Source organism: Microtus oregoni, unplaced genomic scaffold, assembly GCF_018167655.1.
Source record: "Microtus oregoni isolate MIOR12 unplaced genomic scaffold, Mior012 000005F_ref0000423, whole genome shotgun sequence".
In the NCBI taxonomy this organism is placed as follows: Eukaryota; Metazoa; Chordata; class Mammalia; order Rodentia; family Cricetidae; genus Microtus; species Microtus oregoni.
This window is the reverse complement of record NW_024543064.1, coordinates 39,181,308-39,207,838: the sequence shown is the minus strand read 5'-3', so window position 1 is coordinate 39,207,838 and position 26,531 is coordinate 39,181,308. Positions and strand designations below refer to the sequence as shown.

The 26,531-nt window shown below is 36.3% G+C and overlaps 1 protein-coding gene across 1 annotated transcript in view; it reads left to right on the top strand.

The window, feature by feature from the left end:
• Faf1 (Fas associated factor 1) overlaps positions 1-26,531 on the top strand; it is a 298,559-nt gene that overhangs the window by 126,896 nt on the left and 145,132 nt on the right. The window contains exon 8 of the mRNA XM_041652128.1: positions 12,888-12,974. Within this exon, the coding sequence (XP_041508062.1) occupies positions 12,888-12,974 (87 nt within the window). The remainder of the gene's footprint in view (positions 1-12,887; positions 12,975-26,531) is intronic.

The following is a 26,531-nucleotide window of genomic DNA, read 5'->3' as shown; positions in this document are numbered from 1 at the left end:
CTATTTATTTAAAAAAATCCTATGTCCTGTGTATGCATAGTGTAAGCAACTATTTACATATTTTTGTTCTAACTACATTAAGTTCCTTATTGGACTATAAGAGATTTGCTCCTCAAACACCCTTGCATTTTCTTTGCTATACTGAAGGCACTTAGGTAAGAGGTGTTCAGTAAGTATTTCCTGAATAAAGCAGGGCTTGAATTTGAGGCTGGTGGTGACTATAGTATCCCTTACACCTTCTGTATCTTCTAAGCCTAGCAATGCGTATCTTAAGGATTCTGCTCTCTTTCCTGTTCTACAATAATATTTTGATTATAACGCTGTAAAATAAAAATCCTGCCAGGAATACACATTTATTTTAGTAGTATCTAAATTATTCTATAGTCATTCTCAGGTAACCATTTTTTTTTTATTTTGAGTGAAGAAATGATGAATACTTAGTCGCTAGGCTAAATAATGTGGCAGTTACCTAAGTCACTGTTTAATTTAATGATCATAGTCTAGCTCATTGTTGCTCAAAGTTATTTTCATTTTCAAATTTCTCTTCAATTTTGGAGTGCTAAATGTTTCCCATTGATAGTTCTTAGATACCTTAAATTAACATTATTAGAACAATAAAGGTGTCACTATGAAAATAATTCAGCTATATGATTTATACTTTTTAAAAAATTTATTTATTATATATACAGTATTCTGCCTGCATGTATGCCTACAGACAAGAACAGGGCATCAGATCTCATTGTAGATGGTTGTGAGCCACCATGTGGGTGCTGGGAATTGAACCTGGGTCCCCTGGAAGAGCAGCCAGTGCTATTAACCTCCAAGCCATCTCTCCAGCCCCTGATTTATACTTTTAAAGATACATCAAAGACTATAAAGAAATAAAAATGAGGTAAAGCGTGACATTCTCTTCCAGATATAATTTTATGTTTTCTTAGATGATCTACTTCCTTACGTCATTTTAATATGTAGTACAATAGGAAAGCTACTTGCCATCAGTAGCAATTTAAGTTTAAATTAATTAAAAAGTTTGAAAAATTAAGAATTATATCCCTCTATCACATTTCAAGTGCTCAGTAGCCACATGTGGCTTGTGGCCATTTCCTTGGTTAGCACAATTAAAAAGACTTATGTCATCACAGAAAGTTCTCTTAGTTTTAGTATACGATCATATACATAACTCTACCCTTTGTGCTATCTATTGTCATTAGAGTTTTTTGTTTGTACTTTAAATGGATTTTATCCTTAAAATACTAACATTTTTTTAAAGTCTCATTTCCCATATGTATTTGTCAAGTATGTATTTACATCAACATTTCTTCCCTTCTTTTTGCTTTATCACTTATCAAGATGGTCAACCCCTGAAAATTTCACCATTATTTAAAACTCTGGATATGGTTGAAGTAATGCCATACTTATAAGACAGCTTGACAATGTCTCCATGTGCCTCTTCTGTCATATACAGTGAAAAAATAATAAGTTGTGATTTTCTTCCTTTATCTTATTAAGTAAATTATATGGTCATTTTTTATGGAGCTTCCATAGTTAGAGATGTAAAACAGCAATTTCTTGGTTCTATAGCATGACATAGTTCAGAGCTGAGATTAGAGAAACCCCGTAGAGTTGTTAATACTTGAGGGCATCCCCAACTAGAAAAGTATGTGAATTTAGGCATGGGAGGAAGGAAGGATCTGCTTTAAATTTAGTGTAGGGTCACTGAATCTTAATGATAGATTAAACAAGGGAGGTAGAATAATGAATAGGGGTTTGCTGTGTGTAGCACTAATACCAGAAGTCCATGGTATGTGGCGGTTTTTTATGTCCTTTCCCATATGGTTTTTGAATAGAGCAGGTTATGGCAGGGATGAGCTAAGGAATAGCTTTGTTAATGAATAAATAGGAGTCATTTTTTTAAACAGGAGACCAGACAATTTGTTTAGAATGTGTACTTATTTAATGAATCATGTCGTTAATTTTTTCCCATCTTAATAATACATCAAGTGATAATGCTAAAGTGTTCCTAGTATTTTATTTCTAAATAAGTTATATCTACATTTTTTGATTCAGCCTTAACAGAGAAACCCTCGGGTTAGGATTTTTAACTGCCTTAATTAAAAGCCAGTTAACTGGAGCTTCTGAGCATTGGCAGCCTCATTCCTTGAAGTTTGACATGTATTAAGCTTTCATTTATAGTGTCCATTCACTTGGCGTTTGGAGCCAGCTTCCAACTCTGTTTCATTCAATCAAAGTTAACTCGGTGTGTAATTTTGTCCTTATCCTTTTGTAACTTTGCTCTTGGCCAATGCAGCTACTTTTCTGAAGACGATCTCTTTACTCTAACTTACATCTCTCTTACAATAATTATGAAATTTGATCATGAAAATTGACAAGTTAGAATTTTAAAGTCTGATCAAATGCACTATTAAATATTGTGGGGGCTTTTCTTTGGAAAAACTTGGTTTACATTTCCCAAAGGAGAGATTAAATATGTTGTCTCTGGTGCCCAAGTTAAGCAGAGTCAAGGGAAAAGCAACTCTCCTGACTCCAGAGCTCCAAATGCAAACACTGGCCTAGTTGTTCCCAAACTTTCTTCTTGATGTGGGTGACTTGAATGGTTTATTTTCACTTGATGAACCACACCCCCAGGCCACTTTAGTATTCATGGCAGACCTCAACACTAAGTCCCTTTGTTGTCTTTGTTATTTACATTTTTTTGTTAAAAAGAAAAGATAAAATTATTAGGGACCTGATTATAGACTTAAGTTCTATTGCTGATGGTTCCCACCACTTTTTTTCACGTCCCAGAGAAAGCAAAGGCTAGGATGGGCAGTAGAATACAGAAAAGCAAACATAAACATCATGTCTGAGCTTCAGTGTGATGCTGTCAGAGTAAGAAAGGGTTTTCTTTGGGAGGGGGGGTTGTTGTTTTTCCCACATTACAAAAATTGTTATTTGCCAAAAGCATAATCAACATTTAACTTTTTGAAATACTTATTCAACTGTCTTCTTTAGTTAAGAAGGTTTGAAGTCTTTTATCATTGTAATTTAGGTATTAACTAAATGTAGGCTATTTAAGCATGTAGCTTAATCTGTTTGTATCTATACATAGCACAAGCATATGCTTTGATTCACCTGAAATAAAACAGAAATTCAATTCTATTTAAAAAAATTAAGATGTGCCACGTAGTTTAAAAGCATTGCCCACATTCTCTTCCCATGCAATTCCATTTTAGAACTCAACAGAGGTTGCAAATATAACATAGCTATTTCTATGAATTTCTCAGAATTTCCAAGATTTCACTTAGTCAAATCAAAAGCATGGAAAAAGAGTTGGCAAGAGTGTCCATGGTGGGGATGGGGGATGGAGAGATAGATAGATAGATAGATAGATAGATAGATAGATAGATAGATAGAGAGAAAGAGAGAGTTAGAGTTTGCTGACAGTCCTATGATAAAGCTTTCTTAGTATTATCTTAATATCCTTTTCTTTTTCTGCTTTGGTTTAATTATTTTGACGATGATTATGATGATGATTGTCAGTCTTGCTGTTTCTTTCTCAGGTGTCTGTGACCTCTTGGAAGCAGCTGTCGGTTATGTAATAATAACTAGTTGCTATTTGCTCTGGTAGTTTTTCTTTCTAAATAGCACTTAATAGTGCTAGAGTTGAGAATCAGCCACTTTACTTTATTGCTTGTTCAGTATGACAGATGTGTAAAGGTTTGCTTATTACTTTTGTGATGGAGACTGCCTGTAGTTGGTCACTCTCACTTGTTACTACTTGATGACCACTGTTTAGCATATGTTTGAATGGTCCTATAGAAAATTCATAAATGTGTCTATGTGGTAGTACATGACAGTAATCCCAGTACTCTCAAAGTTAGGCTAAGCACGGACGACCAGGCCCGACTGGATTAGGTAGTGAGGCCCTCTCTCTTGAAGAAGATAAGAAAGAATTTTCTTATTTAGAGTTATAAAAGTGTCAGGTAGAAAGAATTTTAAAATAACTTACCACAACCTTTTATTTTACAAAAATGCAGGTTAAGAAATCTATTGTAATTATGAAAGAATCTCCAACCTTAGAGTTTTATAGGGCTACATTAGACTCTGTACTCACATCTACTAAGTGGAGGAAGCTTGAATCAATTATTTTATGTGAGCTCAGTTTCTGTATTTGTAAAATACAGATAGTAATTATAAAAAAAGAGAGGTTATGAAGTGCTCTGGCCTCTGTACCTGTTTTACAACATTGTAGAGAAAGTTTATTGAAATTGGATAATTTTGAATGGTATTGTATAATATGTATGACATTGTATCACCAAATCTTGTGTGTAAATTATTTGGTAGAAAATTACAAAATAAGAGAATCACTGGAAAAATCAAAAGAACAATAAAGGACAGACACAAAAAAAATAATACAAGTAAAGGTTATTGTTGGCATGATACATTAATATAAACTAGGAACTTCTTGCTGTTAGTGCTTGGTCAGTTTCCTACCCCACTTCTATACTAAGAAACATCCAGTAATTAACAGGACTACTGAAATAAAAACCCAGGTTGTTCTGGTACAAGTTTCTTTACTTTGAATAAAAACATTTTGAAAACTTTTCATTAAAGGTGAAAAAGATAAAAATATACAAAATATGAAATGAGTCATAATCTCATGACATAGAAAGGATAAAATTGTTGTATATCTTTATGGTTTTCTATGAATAATAAATAGAGTATGGATATGTGTATGCATATATGTATATATTTAAGTAAGCAACAAGAACGTTATTTTTTATTTTTTTCTCTTTTTTTTGTGGTACTGTGAATTAAATGTGGGGCATTGTGTATAGTAGTCAAGCACTCTACAACTGGGCTGTATCCTTAGCCCCTAGCTCTTAAAAATATTAGCATTTATTAATTGCACATAATAATGAGTTTGATCATGACATTTTCATACATATGTATAATGTATTCCCACCATATTCATTCCTTGCTAGCTTCCCTTATCCTTTGTCTCCCTCCCTTTCCCACTAAGCTCTTTTGTCTTTCCAGCTAGTCCCTCATCTTTTTTCGTATCTTGTTTTTAATCGATTTTTTAAACCAGTGTGTTTCATTAGGGTCCTTTGCAGGGACAAGTATTTTATACCATTGGCTACACCACAGAAGAAAATTTCCCAGGCAGGGGTGAAACCTTCTCCCTTCCATGACAGTGTGTGTTGTTAGTCCCAGTCTTGAGCTATTCTGCAGGTAATTATACCTGCTGTGAGCCAGAGTGCTGCATCTCTGTTATGTCCACACCTCTCCTCTACTTCTATGGCTCTCACACCCCATCCCCCCCACATTCCTCAATGTTTCCTGAGCTTTGGAGGAGGTGATAGATGTCATGTTTATGGCTGTAGCCCCCATTTTTTTTTTTAACATCTTGAAAAGTTAGCAATATTATCTTCTACATCAAGAAGTAGCTTTTTTCCCCATGAAAAGGGTGAGATAATATTATTTTAAAATTTTCAAAATATTATAGCATATTGGATCTACTCTGCTAACTTGGCAGTACAGAAGCAGTCAGAAACCATAAGAAAACAAATAGGAATCATGATTCCCTAGCGCGATTTGCTGGTAGAAACAAGCAATACAGGTTTACTGGCCTTTGGGATACACTTGGGCCCTACTTCAGTGTAATAAAAAGTGGGGTCTTTGAAGTCGATGGAGCCCTTTTCTCTTACTTCACTGGGCTTTAACTCAGTATTTAAGGTGCTGGAATCTCACAGCCATAGGAGATAGTCGCTGAGTGAGTGACTTCAGTTTCTTTTCCTGTAAATTCAAAGAGGGAAATGTATGGACGATAGATGTCCAAGTCTTAGAAATTTTATTCTAGAAAGCATAAATGAGAAAGAAGACAGTTGGTATGATGAGGCAGAAACGGTCCCTAAAGCTGCTGGATGGCTCTGTAGGTCTGAGACTGGCTGGGGAGAGCACATCCACCATGTGTCCAGGAGCTCTTAGTTTGGGGAAAGTTCTTCTGCTCTAAAACTGCCTGACTAGTTGCTCTCTTCTCTCAGCAGGTCACTTTAGCGTTGCATACTTCATTCATTTAGCTATCTTCTGGATTAGGTTGTGCCAATTTTGTGTTTGGTGGTCAAGGCTAAAGTGAATGTGCTTGCAGCCACATATTTGGTAGCACGTATACTATCCTTGAAATTAACCAGTGCATTGCTTCTGTCACATCTTGTTTTACCCATTGAAATTAAAATTTAAAATCAAAACATTTCTGACTTACAGGTTCTTTCTGGTTCATGCACAGTCTTTTGTCTTGTCTTTTTTGTTGCCTTCTGTTCTCGTGGGGATCTGACCCAGAGCTTTGCCTATGCTGGACACATGCTCTACCAGTAGTAGACCAGAACAAAATTGAACCAGTGGGACTTTATAGAATGTATGTCATCTAACATGAGACTCCTGAAAATGTTCTTATATTGTGGCAGCTATTTCTAGGTTTTACTTAATTGATATTTTTCTTCTGATGGTACAAACTTATTAATTTTCTTCATTTTATGTGGGGGGAAATTTTAAGAGAATTTATTGAGTCCCTGCTGTTTTATTCACTATAAGCAATACACCACCCATTTTCTAGCATAAGCTCACTAAGACAGAAATAGGTGGAAACACTTGTTACTTTCCACAGTGTCTGAATTTATTGAAGGATAGTAAATTTATAAGGTTCAGGGATTTCAGTGATAGCAGTTTGCTATCTAATCCCACCTACCTTACGGCATTTCTAGAAATTTATTCATTCTTAAAAAGGATAGGACCCCTTAAGCATAGACTTTGAAAGGTTTAGAAATCAGTTAACTAAAGAGGTATGGCTGCCTGGAGGACCCTGTATATAAAATCTCTAATTCTTAAACTTCAGGACATGTTCTGACGCATCGTGCAAGGCCCCAGAGTGTCCAGCTCACTGGGATGCGAAGGGCCCAGGAGTATGCGTCTCTAATTCCTTCAAGTTGATATCACTACTGCTTTGAGAAATAGTGTCATAGAAAAGTCATTGACCTCATTTGTTTATGATGTCATTATTTTCAACTTCACAGTTTCTCTAGAATCTCTTTTAATTCACTAAATTTTTAATGTTTGTGCTGTATAGTTTGTTTTCTCATCTATTATGGATTTTTATAAGTCTTTCAGAATTATGTTTTGAGAGCTAGGGATGTAATTCAGTCGGTAAACTGATTGCATAACATGCATGAAGCCACGGATTATTTTCATGGCACCACATAAGCCTCTTGTGGTATATACCTGGTAGTGGAGGCAGAAGGATCAGAGTATTTGAAGTCAGCCTGTTCTATATAGTTCTAAGCCAGCTTGGTATACCAAGACTTAAGAAAAAAAGTCTTTTGTCTTTAAATGTAGACTTAACTTTTAAGTAAAGATATAAACTTAGGTTTGTTTAAATCTACAACTTAAGTTAGTTTGGTTTACATGTAATGTAGTTTTTACAATATTTTTATTCTCACCAATGTTTCAGTATAATTATCGTGTATCTAGTAGAAATGCCCAACCTTATTTCATTAGTTTTTCCTGATGGCCAAAATCCATTTCAAATATATGTGTTTAAGCTAGATTCTGTACTTGATTCTTTTCATTACCATCCCAGTAATCTCATAAAATGCCTGCTGCCCTGTTCCTTTATAGGGAAGAAGCAAAATATGTTTTGTAAGTATGGTAAAAGCAGGACTAAGGTACAGTTGTTAAAATGAAGAATTCATTTAGAATCAAAAGATGTTTTAAAAGTGCAGAATACAGTTTGTTCAAGCCTCGTTGAAAAGCACTTGAATTTTATAGGCCTCTTCATTGTTTTTTGGAAAGGTGGTATTTGAGAAAAAGAAATTCTTGAGTTACTGTTTTTATGAGGAGAAAATTGCTTGGTCTTTTAATGGTTAATGAGAAGAAGTAATAGTTAAACACTTGGAGCATTGATTTCTGATTTGAATTCTCTAACACAGGCCAGCCCTGGGGGAAGGGGAAAAGCTTGCTAATTAACATTTGATTACTGATGCCACCTTCTCATTCCCCTTGCACCATCCGGTTTCAAACGTTTTTTTGTTCAGGAAGGATTTTTAGACTTGCATCTTAGTAAAACAAATCCATGTGCAACTGCAGTGCATGTGCAGTATGTTGAAAAGAAGAAAAAAGAAAGGCATTAGACATGTAGTATGTGTTCAAAGCCCATTCGCTCTGAATCAGCAGTGATTGGTTTCCTAACTACCCAGTCTTTCAGAAAATCAGAGATTGCCAGGAAACTGGGACTCAGCCTGGTTGTTGCCTTGTTTTGATTTAAATAGACCACAGCAAACACTTCCTTGTTCCATGCTGTTGCAGCTCATAGTTCCATATATTTCAAATTTGAATAAGCTCTGGTTCTGCTGGGTCTTGTAACAGTGGCAGAAAAATCACACTGGACGCCTGCCATTTCATGATTCTTTTTGTAAAGATGATAATGTTTGCTCGCTAGTATCTTAATTCAGAAAATCCAGAACCCATTTAAAACTCTTCTGAACATTATTAGTTAAGTATATTTTCCCTACATTAAGTGTTAAATAAAAATTAAAGGGTCCAATTTCAAACCTTTTTAGTGAAGTGAATTAAAAAATCTTTATAACTGTTAACACATAGGTAGTAGTTTTCTGTCCAGGACATTATCTCACTGATGAGAAGGAATAGTTACTTCAAAAACTGTGTGATGGGCTTTATTTTAAAATGACATCTTGTGAGGGGAAAATAGGTTTTTATTGAAGTATAAGAGAATAAGGACTTGTATTTTTCTCTTTGATGTCTGTTATATTTATTGACTCTACTTTTAATTCTTCCATTTTAGAAAATTAAGACTAGATCCTGAATGGTTGTAAACGCCCCCATTACGTCCTTGTCCTACATATATTTAGTTCTTCTTTTTCTGCACCCAGGATTAACTCTGGTATCTTCATGAATTCCTAGGATTTTATAGCATTGAATAGCAGAAATGATCAAGTTTTATTCTTATCTAAGGATGAGTGAACTAAATCTCAAAAAGGCCCCATCATTTGGCCCACAGTAGTTGCTGTGGGGTTAGAATTTGAACTCGAGTTCTGCTTTTGTTTACGCTACAGCACATACATGGGTGACATTTAAAATTCCCTGAAAAAAGTTTTGATAGTTTTATCAGTATTTAGTTCACAAGCGGTGGCTTTATTATAACTGACAGTGTTGTTTACTAAACTTTATAGGCCTATTAGTTTCAGTTGGAATAATTAATAACAACTCATTTGAGGTTAATTTCACTTGAGTCTAAATTTTAAAGTTTACCATTCTAGTAGTGTAACTTTCCTAAGAATCTTTCTCTAAGAAGTTCTAATGAAATTTCACTCAAAGAAAAGGTCTTTGAAAAATTAAGTGAATTTAAAAGAAATTCATCTTGGGGGAAAGATGAGTCCTTATGAATACTTTTATTGAGCATGTTGTCCTTCCAGTACTAGGTTTAATATTATAATCTCCATAAATATTGAGGCACTATGATTTTGAAGTAGAGAAAATTAGCATTTTAAAAAAATATTGTAGTATTTAAATACATGTCACCAATGAAAGTAAGAAATCAAAACCATATTCTGTACTTTCTCAAGTTTTTCTGGTGTGTGTGTTCCTATACTCATGAAGTAGTGGAGAAAAATTCTCTTAAAATCTAGAAAGCAAATTCCAGAAAAAAAAAAATCTATGGTTAATCTAGAACTTGAAATTCAAATTCGTTTTAATGTTGAACTGGCTACCATAGTACTTATTGTATTCATTCAGAACTAAATGAGGCATTTGCATGGCTTAGCAGCCAAAAATCTCATCGATATATAGCTTAACACAAAGCAGGAATTGAAAGGATTTTGAAGGTTCAGCCTGATTTTGAGCCACTGCTAATCAAAGAAAATAAGTCAGACAAAAAGTCCCTTAGGAAATGTTATCCAGTAAAGTGTCACTTGTTCTTACTCAACTGGAACTTAAAAGTCTGTAAAGATGAAACTGCATCAGAAATGGCACAGTATCACCAGCTGAGGATGTCGGCTGCAGTGTACCAACTCCGTGTCTTCCTTCTCCTTTCTCAGACACTCACATCCCTTAGTTATTTTCTTTCTTCTTTTTTCTCACCTCAGGCCATTTCTATCTTTTTTCTTCCGTTTTCTTTTACTGTTCTATCATCCCTATCCCTTATTCTTGCCCCCCCCCTTGTTTCTCCCCACTTCTTTTCTCTTTAGTCTCCCTCCCAGAGGAGAACTGTGTGTCTTTGATCTGCTTCATAGGAACTTCAAATTCATCTGCATCATTATATACACAGTTGTTTTTTGTCATTCAAATTCCTCAAAGACTACTTAAAAATAATTTCTGGTACATTTGCTTTGGGTACTTGTTAATTTTTCCTTTCCTGCACAATTGTGATTTAAACTTTAATTGAATACACATCAGTAAAGACAGTGGAGTTTTTTTTGGTGTCTTACCACTTTGTTTTGTAATGGTAAAGTCTGCCTATGCTTACAGCATGAACTTAATTCTGAAAAGCCAATTTGTTTTCACTTAAATTGCTATTTAATGATTGTAGTTTAGCATAAGATGTTTTTGTCACAATCTGAGAGTACTTTTTGAATATAGCCTTTGCTTTGGAATAATCAAACTTTAGCCTAATATCCTTTACATGGTACTCTCGCAGCTAAGTTCTCTCTGCTTTAACTAGTTTATTCTACGACAAGTAGCTTAACAGATGTCTTTCTTGGAAGGACAATGAAGCCAAATACTTGTGCAATGGCTAACATGAATTTAACTTTGATCACTTTTGTTCAGCACATCAGTCTGGCGTTGCGCTTTATACCAACATAGCACCATAGCCAGAACTTGCTTTTCAGGCTTAAGACAGCAAAGGAATGTCACTCAGTTCAGTGAACTATATATGAGTAAGGAAACATGAAATACTGTTTATTTCATAATAGTATATCATTGTTTCTGTGCCCATTATGTTTGTGTAAGTTTCCAATGATGGGGTAACCTCTCCACCTTTCCAACACATACATATTTTTCTTCTGCTTTTGTTTGAAAATAGCTGATGAACTCTGGTTTATTTGGGCACTCCAAACATAAGTTTAAAGAAAGAAATTTTATCTTGAAGTCTACAGATTCCTCCTGCTTCCTCTTCTGTCTTTTTTATGAATGTAATGCTTTGGATTATTGAAGCACCTTTGTCCCCAAGAGCAGTAATACATAAGTGCAACTAAATAGACTCAGCTTACGTCAGGTCCAGTTGCCTTTGGCCAAGTTGTCAGATTGGCAAGGACTAATCAGAATTTCCAAACTTGATGTGGCAGCTGTAAGAAAAATGCTGCATATTAGCTGTGGAGAAAAACTGCCTGTTTCAATTGAGTGTGTGTGTGTGTGGGGGGGGGGTGTCAAACTGTGTCCCAAGTGCTTCAGATCTCAGTTAACTGATTCTTTTCTCCCACAGGTGTATGTTAAAGATAAAAATAGATTGAATTCCATGTTTATTTTTCCCCTTAGTTTGTGCATATCTCTGTTTCACTGGAAGGATAACTTAGATCTGTTAGTGTGTAATAAAGATACGATGATGATGATGATAGCAAAATGCTGTAGCTAAACAGCATGGCACTCTCCAGTTCTGCCCTTTAGAAGCTTGCTTGAGTGCTGCTTGTTGAGCAGCCATATTAAAACGTTAAAAGATAGCGCAATATCTCAAAATCAGCCTGGATGAAGAGTATACTATCAGATGGACTGTCTCTTCATTATTATAATTAGCAAATTATCGTAATTGTAAATGAAGAATGAAATAAAATTCCTATATGTTTTTTAGAAAAATGCTAAGAAATTAAAGAAAGATATGATCCTTTGGGGGATTAAGCTTTGCAGAGTCCTTCTAAATTGTTCAAGCTGGTCTCTTGCTGGAGTTCCTCCTGCCTTGCAATGGAATACAGCAGTTGCAGGTTTTGGCCAGCACCCCCTGCAAGGTATGACCCTTCCTAAGTCACTGGACAGCACATAGGTAGTTGAACTCCCCACAGCCTTGTTTTGATGATTTAACTCTTCTCCCCTTAAAGTGAAAGGTAGAATATTGCTGGTAGGCAAAAATTTTAGTGTTGTTTCTATTTATTTATTTTTGTTTGTTTGCTTGTTTTGAGACAAGATCTCACTAAGTCAATTATTTTGTCTTTAGGACAGGCTAAAATATATTAATAGAAACCTCAGCTTAGCTTTTAATTTGGGGTGATGTCAAAGAAATCATCTAACCTGCTTTATATTGTTCTGTGCCTTTCAAATTAAAAATTACGTTCCTTACTCCATTTTAACCAAAATTCACTTTCTTCTCATAAATAAAAACTTGAAGTGTACTTTTTTGTTTGAATCATAAAGTTTTCAGATTAAATTACTTAGAAGCATATATAGATGTAGTCAGGTTTCAGTGCACGATTACCTAAAGTCAGCAGTGATGAGAACTCAGCTTGAGAGTGTGCACTGCCCTTGCAGAGACCCTAGCTAACTTCTTATAACTCCAGCTTAGAGACTCCCATGCCTCTGGGCTTCTGAGTGCACCCTTCCTCACATGCACATAGCCATCTACACACTGTGCATATACCCCCCAAAATCAATCATTATCAAAAGAAAGTTATTTTTTGAAATACTACTTCACCTAGCCTTCATTGAAATTTTGCTCTGGCTTTTATTGTATTTTTAGCCTTTTGTAAAATTTTTCTGACTTGTAGTCTAAATTATTGTTTTGAAGCTAAAAGAAAATATAAAACATGTTTTATGTTAAATGAATTAAAGCTACCATGGTTAAAATAATGTCAAAATCCTGTTGTAATTCTATTACTTTCTTTTTCTAGGTAAAGAGAAATGTTTATGACCTTACGAGTATACCTGTTCGACATCAGTTATGGGAGGGCTGGCCAGCTTCTGCCACTGATGACTCAGTAAGTTCCTGCCCAGTTTATAGCCTCCCTTTTCAATATAGTTGGCTGTTTGAAACGGAATCAAATGCTCTTGAATTTTCCACTGAAAGAACTTTTTATTTACATCACATCATGTCAAAAATTTTGAAAAATTGTAATAATTTGAACGGATTTATAGAACAAATGTCATAAGCCAAGCACAGTAATATTTTGGTAATGATAGGTATCAGTGTCAAGAATATAGTATTCCTTGATTTGACATAAATTTTTCTTTGAGAATATATGTGGTTAATATTAATAAGATGTTCAAGGTGAAAAAAATTCCTATATTATAGATTTTTCAAAATCAAATGCATACATACGTACATTTATATACATACTCATGTATGCATGTGTATTATGTGAAGGGTCTGTAGCTTTAAAATTTATTAAATTCAAAAGAATTTCTCCTTTTTATACTTGACACAAATAGCACAAATCTTTAATATAATAAATAAATATATTTATTACCATAAAAATTTTAAAAATTAGTGTTATCTGACAGTAATATCATTTTTTAAATACTTTCTATTATAAATTTGGAAACCTTTTCCATCTCTGCCAATTTTTAATAATTAACTCCTTTCCTAAAGAAGAAATCTTTTCATCACAAGAAGTCTACTGACTTGAAGTTTTGTTCGATCTCTCCCCATATTTACTAACTTACCTGTTCTAAACAGATAACTGCCTTGTTTTGGGGTTGGTTTTGCTTGTCCAAAACTTTTTATTTATCTTTAGAGAATTTCATGCAATATATTGAAGTCTGATTCGTGTTGGCTAGATCTTCCTGAACATAAGGCCCATAATGGAGTTGGTTGATAGATCCATTTTCACTCCGTTGGAGAAAACTGATTTTTCCCCTCCTACCAGCTGATTTCAAATAACTTAGCTATGGGTATGAGTTTGTGCCCACTTTTCCTTCTCAATACTAGGATTTTGTTTGACTTAGATTTGCGCACCAGGTAGTAGTCAAAGTCCATGAGTTTGTATGCACATCAGTCCTCTTGTATAACTTTTTCCCTCGAGGTTGTCCACCACTTCTGGCTCATGTAATAATTTGGTTCCCTCTTTTGCATAGATTCCTGAGTCTTGAAGGTAGGAGCGTGATGCAGACATTCTCATTAGGGCTGAGTGCTCCAAAGCATCTCAAGCTCTGCTCATTGTCCAGCTGTGTCTCAATGCTAATTACCATCTACTCCAAGTAGTAGCTTGTCTGACGAGGGCTTCATGATGCATGTCCTCTTCTTGGTATAGCAATATGTCATTAGAATCAGTCACTTTTTATTTTTATTTTTTTTTATATGTGTCTGTTGGTGGTGGCTTACAGAAAGGGGGTGTCATATCCTCTGTGGGTGCTGGGAATTGAACTCCAGTCCTCTGGAAGAACAGGAAGTGCTCATGACCACTAAGTAATCTCTCTAGACCATAAGATTTTAAAATGCAAATAGGAGAATGTTTCAGGAATTCTAAGTTAAAATCTAATTTTTAAAGATAAACAATGCTAAAAAGAATCAAGGCCTTTGCAAACACTGTGTAATACTAAACTCATGGTTGTAGCTAAGAATTGAATTAGCTCCTCATATTTTTCTAATAAGTACTACAACTGTCTGGCCAATTTCTATTCTTCTGTCAATGCTACCTAACATTTAAAAAATTCTTTTTGGAAGATAAAATAATTCTAAGACAGTTTATTGATGAAGATGCTATTTAAGTCTAGTTATAAACTGTGTGCCTTTGGGAAAATGCTTGGGTTTCAAAAATTTAAAAAAGATTTAGAAAACAGTAGGACTCTTTGCTATCACTTTTATAATAGTATAATACTAGAATTATTGATCACTGGCTACTGCCAAAAAAAAAAAAAAGACTGTAGTTGTTGGCTTTTTGGTAAATTTTGTTTGCTTATTTTGGAGTTTCTCATTTGATTGTTTTTTTTTTTTTCGTGTTAGGATCTAAGAAGACACACACAAAAAAATAGAAATGTTCTTAGTGTTGTTTAAAACTCATTATAAGACATAAATACGACCAAAAAGTACATAATTTAAGATCCAAGCACATCACTAGAATTCTCTAAAGCTTGGCCACTTTCCACCATTTTTATGAAGATTAATGATAACATATTTAAACTGAGTGTCTTACAGTAGACAGGAAAGACATCAGCAATAGCTCAATATGATAGACAAGGATTGACTGATATGAGCATATGAAAGACTATCTGCACTTTGCTACAAAATTACCTGTGGGGCCAGGAATGCGTGAGAGTAGACGCGATCCAGATTATCCATCTATTGGGCAGTATTGAATCTGAGTGATATACATGGTTGATATATTTGAAATTTACTATAATTTAAAGTCAGTAGTAAGTGACTAAAGTGACAATAAAGACAGAAGATTGTTGAAATAGGAGCGGCGGGGCTATGTCCCGCCACCCAGCCGCCCGCACGGCTAGCTTTATACCTGAAATAATTACACGGAAACTGTATTCTTTTAAACACTGCCTGGCCCATTAGTTCCAGCCTCTTATTGGCTAGCTCTTACATATTGAGCTAACCCATTTCTAATAATCTGTGTTGCCCATGAGGTGGCTTACCAGGAAAGATCTTAACCTGCGTCTTTCTGGAGTGGGAGAATCATGATGACCGTCTGACTCAGCTTTTTTCTCCCAGCATTCTGTTCTGTTTACTCCGCCTACCTAATTTTATGTCCTATTAAAGGGCCAAGGCAGTCTCTTTATTTAACCAATGAAATTAACATAAAACAGAAGACTCTCCCCCCATCAGAAGATGATGGGGAAATTTTTAAAATGCAAGGCTGCACAGGCTTAAGAGTAGATCTACATGCTCTAATTTTAGATAAAAATGGTTTTGACACCACAGTTGCAGAAACCAAGAAATAAGCTGATAATGTACAAACTCAAAAATAACAGGAAAAGTAAGTAAAATAGGACCTATTCCTCTGTACTAAAGTACCTTATACATTATATGCCCTAATTTATTGACTTAGTTTGATACAGTATTTTATGAGACCCATGTTTTAATATTTGTGTAAGATTTTACTTTTAGCAAAGAGTTGCAATGTGATTCCATTTCTTGAGGAAGCTACAAGAAGCAGACTAAGCTGAGTGTGTCCAAAACTGTAACACTACCTGGTGCTGTATGAGTCACAGCAAGCAGGAGAGGGAATCCCCAGTAAGCTTCATCCTGTCGCCTCATTATTCATATTTGCACCTTTTCCCAAGACCTGTGAAGTGGTGCCTGCCCACACTTCCCCAGAGCAAATGTTGCCACATTGGCAGGATGTGCCTTGAACTGCATGATTTGACACAACGAAGATATGTAGGGCCAGGCGGCGGTTTTTAACTAGTGCCACAGCACATCTTCTAGCTCCAGTGCTTGAGTTGAGGCCAAAAAGTCGTAACTATGGTTTTGGAGAGAGTCTAGCCAAATCTTAGAAAATTTGTTTCATTGGGACCTTGAAAACATGTAATGCTAGTGCTTTGCAAGTAATTTATTTTGTTGCAGGTGTTGTTGTTTTTATACTTACTGAAAACACTTAAGTGGAGGCATCTGCTACAAAACAAGCTAGTCCTCACAGCTTAGGGCATGAATTGAGGACAGCTGAGAAATGTCAGCTGTGTAAACAGTCTGAAATGTGTTACCAACAGAAATAGAACTAATTTCTTTTCAGGACAGTAGCCATAATAGTTAGGAGAGCTTAGCCTTCAGTGGCGGGTACCTGAATACTTGGCTTCTCACTGCCAGGCTAGAGAAGATGGACTACAGAGGTCACTAAAAGTGAACTTTATACTTTGGCTGCTCAGTTGCAGGATTTTTTTTTTTTATGTGGCTTTGATTATATAAGAGCATACATAGAGTGGCTTCCTCCATGAATTTATGGGGATACCACAGATCAAAAAACTAATCAGTTCGGGGTGATGGAAAACGTTATAAACTTAAATTGTAAATTAAGCTAAACATTGAAAATGAATAAGTAGCATAACAGTTTACATGTAGATAGCTTTTCTTTTTCTCTTTAGGAATGTAAGGGTTATTTTATAACACTTCATTTATGTTTTATACTATATAAAAATCACTTGGGAGCAACAAAGAAAGTGTTTTCTTCTGTACAGTTGTCATTATTTTTTTGACTTAGAAAACAGGAAAAGGAATAGACTTTGTGTAATTAGATTCCTGTACTATAAAGGACCTCAGAACCTGATAGACTTCAGTCTTCTGCTGTTTTCCAGCTATATGTGACATCAGCGATTCCTCACAACATCGTTGCCATCTCTTCAGACTTAAAACATTTCTTTGCTTATAGCTATGTTCTAATGGGGCATGAGAGCCTTTATGTTGTCCACAACTCTTTTAGTTTCCTTTACACTCTGTCAACAGGGAAAGAGGTGTCCAGAGCTTCAGCAGTCAGGGGATGTTTTCATGCAGCGAGACAAGGAGGTGCAAGTAGGTGAAATCTCATCTAACACATGAGCGGTGGCACTGTTGGCTTCCATAGAGTAGAAATAAGTTGAACACTATGAGCGATGCATAGATACGTAATTATAATGCAATATGTTCATTTAAAGTAATGCTTATAAAGCAGGAGAATCATGTAGTTTTTTTCAATTTGATAGTAAAATTTATTTTCCTTTTTATTATATATATTTTCTCTTCATTTTTTCCTAATTCCTTTTTTAAAACAATCTTTTCTCATTTTACATACCAATCCCAGTTTTCCGCTTTCCCCCCCTCCCCCAAAAGGGTAAGGCTTCCCTTGGGAAGTCAGCAAAGTCTGGCATATCACTTTGAGGCAGGACCAAGGCCTTCTCTCCTTTATCTAGACTGAGCAAGGCATCCCTCCAAAGAGAATGGATTTCAAAAACCCAGATCAAGCACCAGGGACAAGTCCTGGTCTCACTGCCATTGGTCCCACAGACTACTCAAGCTGCACAAGTATATTCTGAGGGCCTAACTTGGTCCTGTGAGTCCAGAGTCAGTGAGCTCTCACTAGCTCAGGTCAGCTGTTTCTGTGAGTATCCCCATCATGATCTTGACCCCTTTGCTCATAATATTGCTCATCTCTCTCTCTTTGACTGTACTCTGGGAGCTCAGCCCAGTGCCCAGCTGTGGATCTCTACATCTGCTTCCAACCTTGCTGGATGAAGGTTCTGTGATGACAGTTAAGGTAGTCATCAATCGGATTATGGGGAAGGTCAGTTCAGGCACCCTTTCCACCATTGCTCAGTGTCTTAGCTGGGGTCATCCTTGTGGATTACTGGGAATTTTCCTAATGCCAGGTTTCTTGCTAGCCACATAATGGTTCCCTCAATCAAGATATCTCTTTCCTTGTTCTCCCTCTCCCTCCTTTCCCCATCTCAACCATCCCGTTCCCTCATGTTCTCCCCTGTCCTCCCCGCCTCCACTTCTAGTTTTCTCAGGAGATCTCGTCTACTTCACTTCCCTGGGGGATCCATGCATGTCTCTTTTAGGGTTCTTCTTCTTACCTAGCTTCTCTGGGGTCATGAACTATAGGCTGGTAATGCTTTATTTTATATCTGATATCCACTTATGAGTGAGTACATACTGTGTTTGTTGTTCTGGGTTTGGGTTGTTTTTTTCTAGTTCCATCCGTTTGCCTGCAGATTTCAAGATGTAATTGTATTTTACCGCTGAAGAGTACTCCATTGTGTAAATGTACCACATTTTCTTTATCCATTCTTTGGTTAAGGGGCATCTAGGTTGTTTCCAGATTCTGACTATTACAAATAATGCTGCTATGAACACAGTTGAGCAAATGTCCTTGTGGTATTGTATATCCTTTAGGTATATGGCCAAGTGTGGTATTGCTGGGTCTTGAGGTAGAATGATTCCCAATTTTCTGAGAAACCACCATACTGATTTCCAAAGTGGCCATACAAGTATGTACTCCCATCAGCAGTGGAGGAGTGTTCTCCTACTCTGCATCCTCTCTAGTATCAGCTATCCATCAGTGTTTTTGATCTTAGCCATTCTAACTGGTGTGAGACATGCAGTTTTAATTTTATTTTAATACTTTTCTTTTTTGTTATTACTAGTGAGCCTCCATAGTTCTATCATTGTCTAAATTACAGTTTAGAATCAGAGATTAGCGGGCTTGTGTGTTGGGGGTTGGGGTGTCAGGAAACAACTCTTTAAGCATTTTCACAGTAGTAATTCAAGATAACCCAAGCAAATCCAGTACACTGGTATCTCTATAAAAACAAAGCAAAATCTCTCCCCCCCCCACACACACATCAGCTCACACACCTTTTTAATATAATGGTGAAAACAAAAATCTGCATGAGGGAATGCCCCTTGGTTTGATCTTTCTTATAGGGACTATTTTCTTCTGCAGTTTCTTCCTTGTAGGTGTCAAGTTACAGCCATATTTTTGAGCAGGTGCCTTTGCCCATTTCTCACAGAAGCTCTGTTCCAGTGCAGACTCCTCCAGCCTCCATGTATTTACCACTTTCGCTAAGGAAATTTATAAGCTTCTCTGCAGCCACCCTAATCCATTTCTGTAAGGATATTTCTGAAGTATATCACGGAATGAGATTCAGCTTATCTTAACTTCTCTTCAACAGCAATCTAATGTCTTCTTTTATGTACAGTTTTTATGCTGGCATTCATTTGTTCTGACAACTTTCCATCCAGGTTTGTTTTTCCATGCAGGCCAAGATTAAATGGTGTGAGAGAGAGGTGGAAGAAAGTATACATTAATGAATCAAAACACAAGTGAGCAAACCAATCTGAGTTCATTGAATTTCAACATTGCTATTATTTGGATAAGTTGTATAAGGTAATTTATCATCTACAAAGTGGTGGCAATATACACATTTTTGAAAGTCTATTGTGAAGATTCAGTGGTTTAGTACATTCTGTCACATAATGTGGAGGTTCCAGGTTTCCTTGCTTTGTATTCTAAAATAGGATCTTCTTCAGCTTAGTCTTACTTTGACTTTATGAACGTCTGATTCAGCCTCCAAAGTGCTGAAAATGTTGGTGTCTTCCACAGTGCCCTAGTATAATGCAGTCATTTTTATAGGACCGATTAGTTACATATATGTATATATCTAATGTAAAAGACGCACGTGATACAATGCAGAGGTTGGCAGTTAGGACTGTCAGCCTAAATTGTTCTACCATCTATTTTTGTCAGTAATGTTTTAGTAGGACATGCCCATGCCATTTATTTATACATTGTATATAATTACTTTCCTACTATGTTAGCAGGGATGTAGTTGCAACAACAACAACAAGAAAAAAAAAACTTGAGGCTCAAAGAACCTAAAATATCTACTATAAGACCCTTTACAGTTTTTCAACTTCTGGTGTAATATCTGGCATTTAGTAGGTATTCAACAAACATTACGTCCCTTTCCCTTGAGTAAACATCGTCTTTATATCACTTGTACACTCAGATTCAAAAGCATTCTTTGAGTAGCTTCAGGGTCATCTTATGCTGTTTAAATTACTTTGTTAACCTGTCTGAGGGCAGCTGGATTCAGGCAATCTTTGGACATTTTCATTGACTTTGCTTTATTTGGCAAGGTCATGGATAATGTTGCTTCTGAATGGTAGTGAGAATAAGTAGCTTCGGGAGTTTATTGCCCCTGTCAACATACAGGGTTTTTTTCCCCAAATAACACGGACAAAAGCTAAACAGAAGAAGGAAGAAAAAAAATGAAAGCAGAAAAAGAAAGGAAGAATGAAAAAGTTTGGCTTTAAAAGGCAAGAAAAGTTGTGAAATTGATTCCATCCTGTACAGAGTAGAGCATGAAGTTAGTAGTATAGTGAGCATACTCAATGAAAACATTTCCTAAGTCAATAGAGTACAAAGAAACAAGCTCCCAAAAGGAACTTCATAGGCACTTACATCAAATTCCGGGAGTCTTTATTTTAGTTTATTAAAGTCTCAGGCCTGCTAGTGTTTCTTCTTCCTATGAAGTTGTAACTGCTCTGAGAATTTTCTTCTTGTGCAAACAAATAGAAGGGTAAAATAAGAAACAACTGTTTCTCAGGGCTGTTTTGTTTTGTTGTTTCATATGTAGCTCAGTCTGGCTTTAAGCTGTGCTCTCCCCCCCCCCCCCCCCCCCCCACCTCAGCTTCCTAAGTCCTGAGGTTACCTACTGGTGTTTGCCACCGCAGAAGCTTCAGGTGTGAGGCATCTCAGCGCAGGTGGTTGAAGCCTTTAAAGAAGGAACAAATTAGTTCTGGGATAGTCTTGCATTATTCTTCTAGGAAACTTCTGAGTTCCAATAGCTAAATTTGTAAGAATTCTAGCCAAAAAAGTTTCTGTAGAGTTTTCCAAGTCTTCAGCCACAAGGTGCATTCATTGAGTGATGTTCCAAAGGCCCAGGAAAGAAGAGCTGCCAGGAGAAAGAACTGCAGACAGTTGTGAGTGCCTACCAACCATAGCATTTGCCCCAGTGAATACAGCTGGCTTTCAGCAGATCCCATCAAGAGTTACACTTTAGTGGAATTAATAGATTAGCTCAATATTGAAGACCTCTTGAATTCCATGTGTTAAAGCTTAAAAATAAAGCTCAAGGTCAGTGGTGAAGCCTAGTCTAATATCCAGTCCAAAGTTATTAGACATATGACAAGGAAGACAGTCCGACCCATCGTCAGGACAGACCAGTCAGAAGTCTTGTGCACAGAAGACTTTGATAATGGAATCAGCAAGTGTGAACTTCAAACAGCTATTATACATGCTATGAATTTGCCCAAGGTTTTAAATGAAAATACGAAGTTAACAAGGAGAAAACAAATATAAAAATAAAATATACTTGTAGAGATAACAGTACAGAATTGGAAATGAAAAATGCCATTACATAGGTTGAGTGGCAAGACAGGAATAGAGAGTGTTAGTGGTATAGCCACTATGGAAAACAGTCATACTATGGTCGTACTCTCTCCATAAAGATGATTTTGTGACATTAAAATGTAAATGTCTAGCTGCACGCCTTTAACCCTAGCACTCAGGAGGCAGAGGCAGGTGGATCTCTGAATTCAAGCCATCCTGGTCTCCTGTCTCAAAAATAAAAAACAAATAAACTGCAAATTTTAAAGGTTTACGAAGCTTGCTCTAAAGTTCTATAAAACACCAAAGCCAGGCAGCTTATCGCAGAGTGCTTTTCCTTCCATGAATTTCCTGAGTGGGCACTGCATGAAGCCTGGATTGCATGTCTGAGTTAGCGTTCCTGTTACTGTGACAAAACACCAGGAGCAAAAGTCACATAGGAAGGAAAGGGTTTTTCAGCTTACACTCAGGTCATAGTCCATTACTGAGGGTTAGTAGAGTGGGAAATCAAGGCAGGAGCTGAAGCAGAGGCCACAGAGGAACTCTACTTACTGTCTTGCTCCCTAAGGCTTGCTTAGTTTGCTTTCTTTCTTACTTTCTTTTTCTTTTCTTGTGTTTCAAGACAGGGTTTCTCTATGTAACCCCAGCCATCCTGAAACTAGCTCTGTAGACCAGTTTTGAGACTGGGATTCTCTGTGTGACTGTCCTGGCTGTCCTGGAACTCGCTTTGTAAACAAGGCTGGCCTGGAACTCACCGAGATCTGCTTGTCTCTGCCTTCCAAGTGCTGGGATTAAAGGTGTCTGCCACCAACACTTGGCCAGATTACCTTTTCTTTTAACTAGCAAGCAAAAACCAAACCAAACCAAAACAAAGAAAAACATACTGATGTAGCTTTCTTTCATGAGACTGTGACCTATTTGAGGACAAGAAATAATTCAGATTAATTTTCTTTTAGTCTAAACTTTTCAGTTTAGCCTTGGCACAAAATAACAGTGAATACTGCTCACGTTCATACTGAATGTATCACTGAGTAGCAAAAAATAACTTCTGGATGAGTATTTTCTGTTTATAAAATTTCTAGTTTTAGAAATGTACCTTTTTTTGTTTAGAAACAAGGGATTTTTCGTCTGTTCCTGAGAAAGGTAGTTTTTGCAACCTGTTCCTGACCCTGTTCTAGAAGGTTGTTTCTAGTACATATGTGTGGCACTTAATCTTTGGCATTTGTGTTTGCAAGTTAACACGTTGTCTATTGCATTTGAACAGGTGTAACGCGTGTGATAAGATTTCTTAGCAAGTCATTTTCTTGAGCAGTGGAATATGAATGTGAAGAGTGATGGTCTATTACATTGTACTTTTAGACCCATGGGTCTTAGATAGTATCAAATGCCTGTACTTCTGTGTTTGAAAAATATAGTGAAAAACAGAATCATAACCAGTTTGGGATCTAAAAAATTCTATGGGATTTTGTGATGTGATGAGGAGACATATATGTAGTTTGTTTTATTGACTGTAAATTCTTAGAAATTTTCTCCTCTGAAAAGAAATCTTAACGGTAGCACCTGGGCATAGAAAGGGTCTTTGAGTTCAAACCGAGTTTATGGCAGTCAAATCAATTGTTGTTTTATGCCATGGCATTGTTTAATATTTTACATGTAGAAAATAGTTTTTTAAAGATAAGTATCTATAAGCAATTATTGGTACTGATTCTTCCCAAAGCCAATGGGAGCCTTTTTGCTCATTTATTGCATGTTTGTTGACAGTTATGATCAACGTGGAACAAACTTCTTTTGCAGTTTATTACTTTCAAAGTACAAATTTGAATGATGTGGATTCAGATGTATAAAAGAGATAAAATTACAGACGTCTTTGAGTGGCAGTTACATATCAAACCTCATGGGAGTTTGACAGGCAACGAATATCGTTATTAGACGCTTTTTCCATAATTGCTGACATTTATCCAGTGTTTCACAGTATTTGCTAATGTATTAATGCAGTCAATCTCTGAGAGGCTGCACATGCCTTTTTAGCCCTGGCTTTTATGGGATTCTGAAATTCATAGACCCACAGATACTTATTCCCTGCTGGTTGCCGTAGTGACAGAGCTCAGAGATAAGCCAAGACAGAGCCCTTTTGTGATTGCTTTTCAGGTGACATTCAGCGGCAGCTTGAGTAGAGTGTCCTTTTATAGTTCCTGTAATTCAGAAAATGATAACAGCTTTTTGCTGCTTAGAGGAGAAGTCTGTGCACTGCTCCCAGTGGGATTTCGGTTTGCTGTGGCACTTCATACCAACACCAGCCTGATAAAGTTCTTATTATTGTGGAGATTTCAAAGTGCAAGAGGACTGAATTAATTATGACAGGTTAGAAATACAGGACTTACATTACAAATAAACTTTGAAGAGCCATTACTTGTTCCTCAAGCATACTTAACAAGTCGCTTTAGGTACTAATAGTAAGACAGTAAGCCGCTTGCATCACAGATATGCTGCCAAGTTGCTGGCTAATCACACTCACTGTTTTGTCCCAGTGTGTAGGTGTTATGTATCGTTTTTGTATGTTACTTATTTTGAAATCAGTTGCTTTGATTTAGAGTCAGATAGCTTAATTAGTATGCTTTCTTAGTCAAGATTGTAATCTTACTATTCTCAGGAGTAGAATAATCAAAATAAACATTTTTTAAAAAGTAGTTTACATGAATTGCTTCAAATTCAGAAGAAATGCCTGTGGTGAGTGAGGAGAACAATAACAGAAGTAACTGAAGAAAATAGAGTTCTACCTGCAAAGATTATTGAGGTCATGTGAAGCCATTATTTCCCCCCTTCCCCATACTTTGAAAGTGAGCAAGCTAATTGTCTTGTGGGGAAGAACCCCAGTCACAATGAATAAGTAGGAGAAACTTAGAGAGCTAGAAATCATGTCTGTTTAGTTGATGACTATGGAAAGGAGCCCCATCCCTGCAAGGAAAAGAGGAATACTAACTCCAAATTCAATTTGTAAATCTAACCAGAAATACAAAACTCTTAAATGTCATCTCTAAATTTAGAAGTAACTCAGTTAAATAGGGAGCAAATAGAATGGAGTAAATAGAGATTTTATGGTTCCGATGAGATGAAAAACCCTGAAGCTGTGCCCCTAACTTCAAATTACTAGTGAAGCACTATAGATAAATGAGCAGGTGGTTAAGACAAAAGTGAGGGCTCAGAAGAGCGATTGGACCTAACCAAAGCTGATCGGTTGTTACCTTGAATTGCTGTGCAGTTGGCATGTAGAGGTCTGGTTCTTTATTTTTAACCTGTCAGCCTCATTTAGATCACTCCATAATATTCAAATTTTTGTAATTTGGATGAAAAAGAAATATAACCTGCACTTCAGTGACAAAAAAATACATCATTTTAAAACAATACGTAGCTGACTTTTATTAGCACTGTGTCAACTTGTAGTGTTCATTGGTTTTCCTATTTATGGCTTATGTTACCAGCTTTGATATATTAAGTAAAACGAATGAGTTGTATTGTTGTACTAAGTGATGTCTTCTTTCAGGCTGTGATTAACTTCTTAATTATCTGTGAAAATTTTGTTATCCATTACCATGTCTTTAAGAACATCTCATTCCCAGGATTTTAAAGCTAATAGATATCAGATTGAATTTTTTATTGCTACTAAAACAAAACAATGCAAACAAGATCCAGCCAGGGGCGGTGGTGGCTCAGTGTGTTCGAGTGCTTGCTATGCAAACATGAAGATCTGCGCTGGATACCCACACTAAAGCACCAGGCATGGATGCTCGTGCCTTCACCTCGAGCATCCAGGGGCGCACTGGCCAGCCATCCTAGCTGAAATGCTGAACTTCAAATTTATTGAAGGACCCTGTTTTAGAGGAATAAAGGAGGGGGTAATTTAATAAAGACACACATCCTCTTCTGTCATCCACATGGGCCAATAAAATACATAGTTTCTCTCAAAAAAGAAATTGAAACTCTACATTAAAAGTTACTGTATCTATATCCAGGGAGTTGGTAGCCAGGGATATAATTTGGTGGTAACACTTGCCTATCATGCATGAACCCCCACCCCACTGTGTTCACTTACCCTGCATCAGGCAAAACAAAATAAAGCACACTAAACTCTTTGTGAAATTATACTTTGTGAAAAACACAATGGAATTCACGAATGTTTAAGTTGATGAACCTTCATGAATATTTCTATACAACCAGCATTCTGGTTAGCAAAGAAAACATTCCCTTCATTCCAGAAGCCCCATTCATGACTCATTTATCCAAGAGATGGAAACTACAGAGTATCATCCTGGCTTTGCACATTAGGGAATGCAATTTTGCAGTATACAGTATTTGTTTAGTCCATGATTCTCTTGACTCCTTCCTTTGTTTTAACATTAGATTTGTGAAATAAATCTGTATTCTAATGTATTTGCCATTTGTTGTCATGCTATATAACATTGTGGTTAGATATTACATAACGTTTATCTGTTCTCTTGATGCGGAGAAGGGACAGCCATTTTGGTAGTTTTCATTTCTGCAGTATTTGACTCTTTTGAAAGCTTCTTCTTGAAATACTCTTCCCTTATTCAGAAGTACCTTACCATCACTGTTTAGATATCCCAAAGGATATTAAATCCAAAATAACAGAATTGATTTCAACATAATAAAAATTGAATTCATGTGCTACTTGGCCTTATCTAACCCTCTTCTGATGTTCCCTAGTTT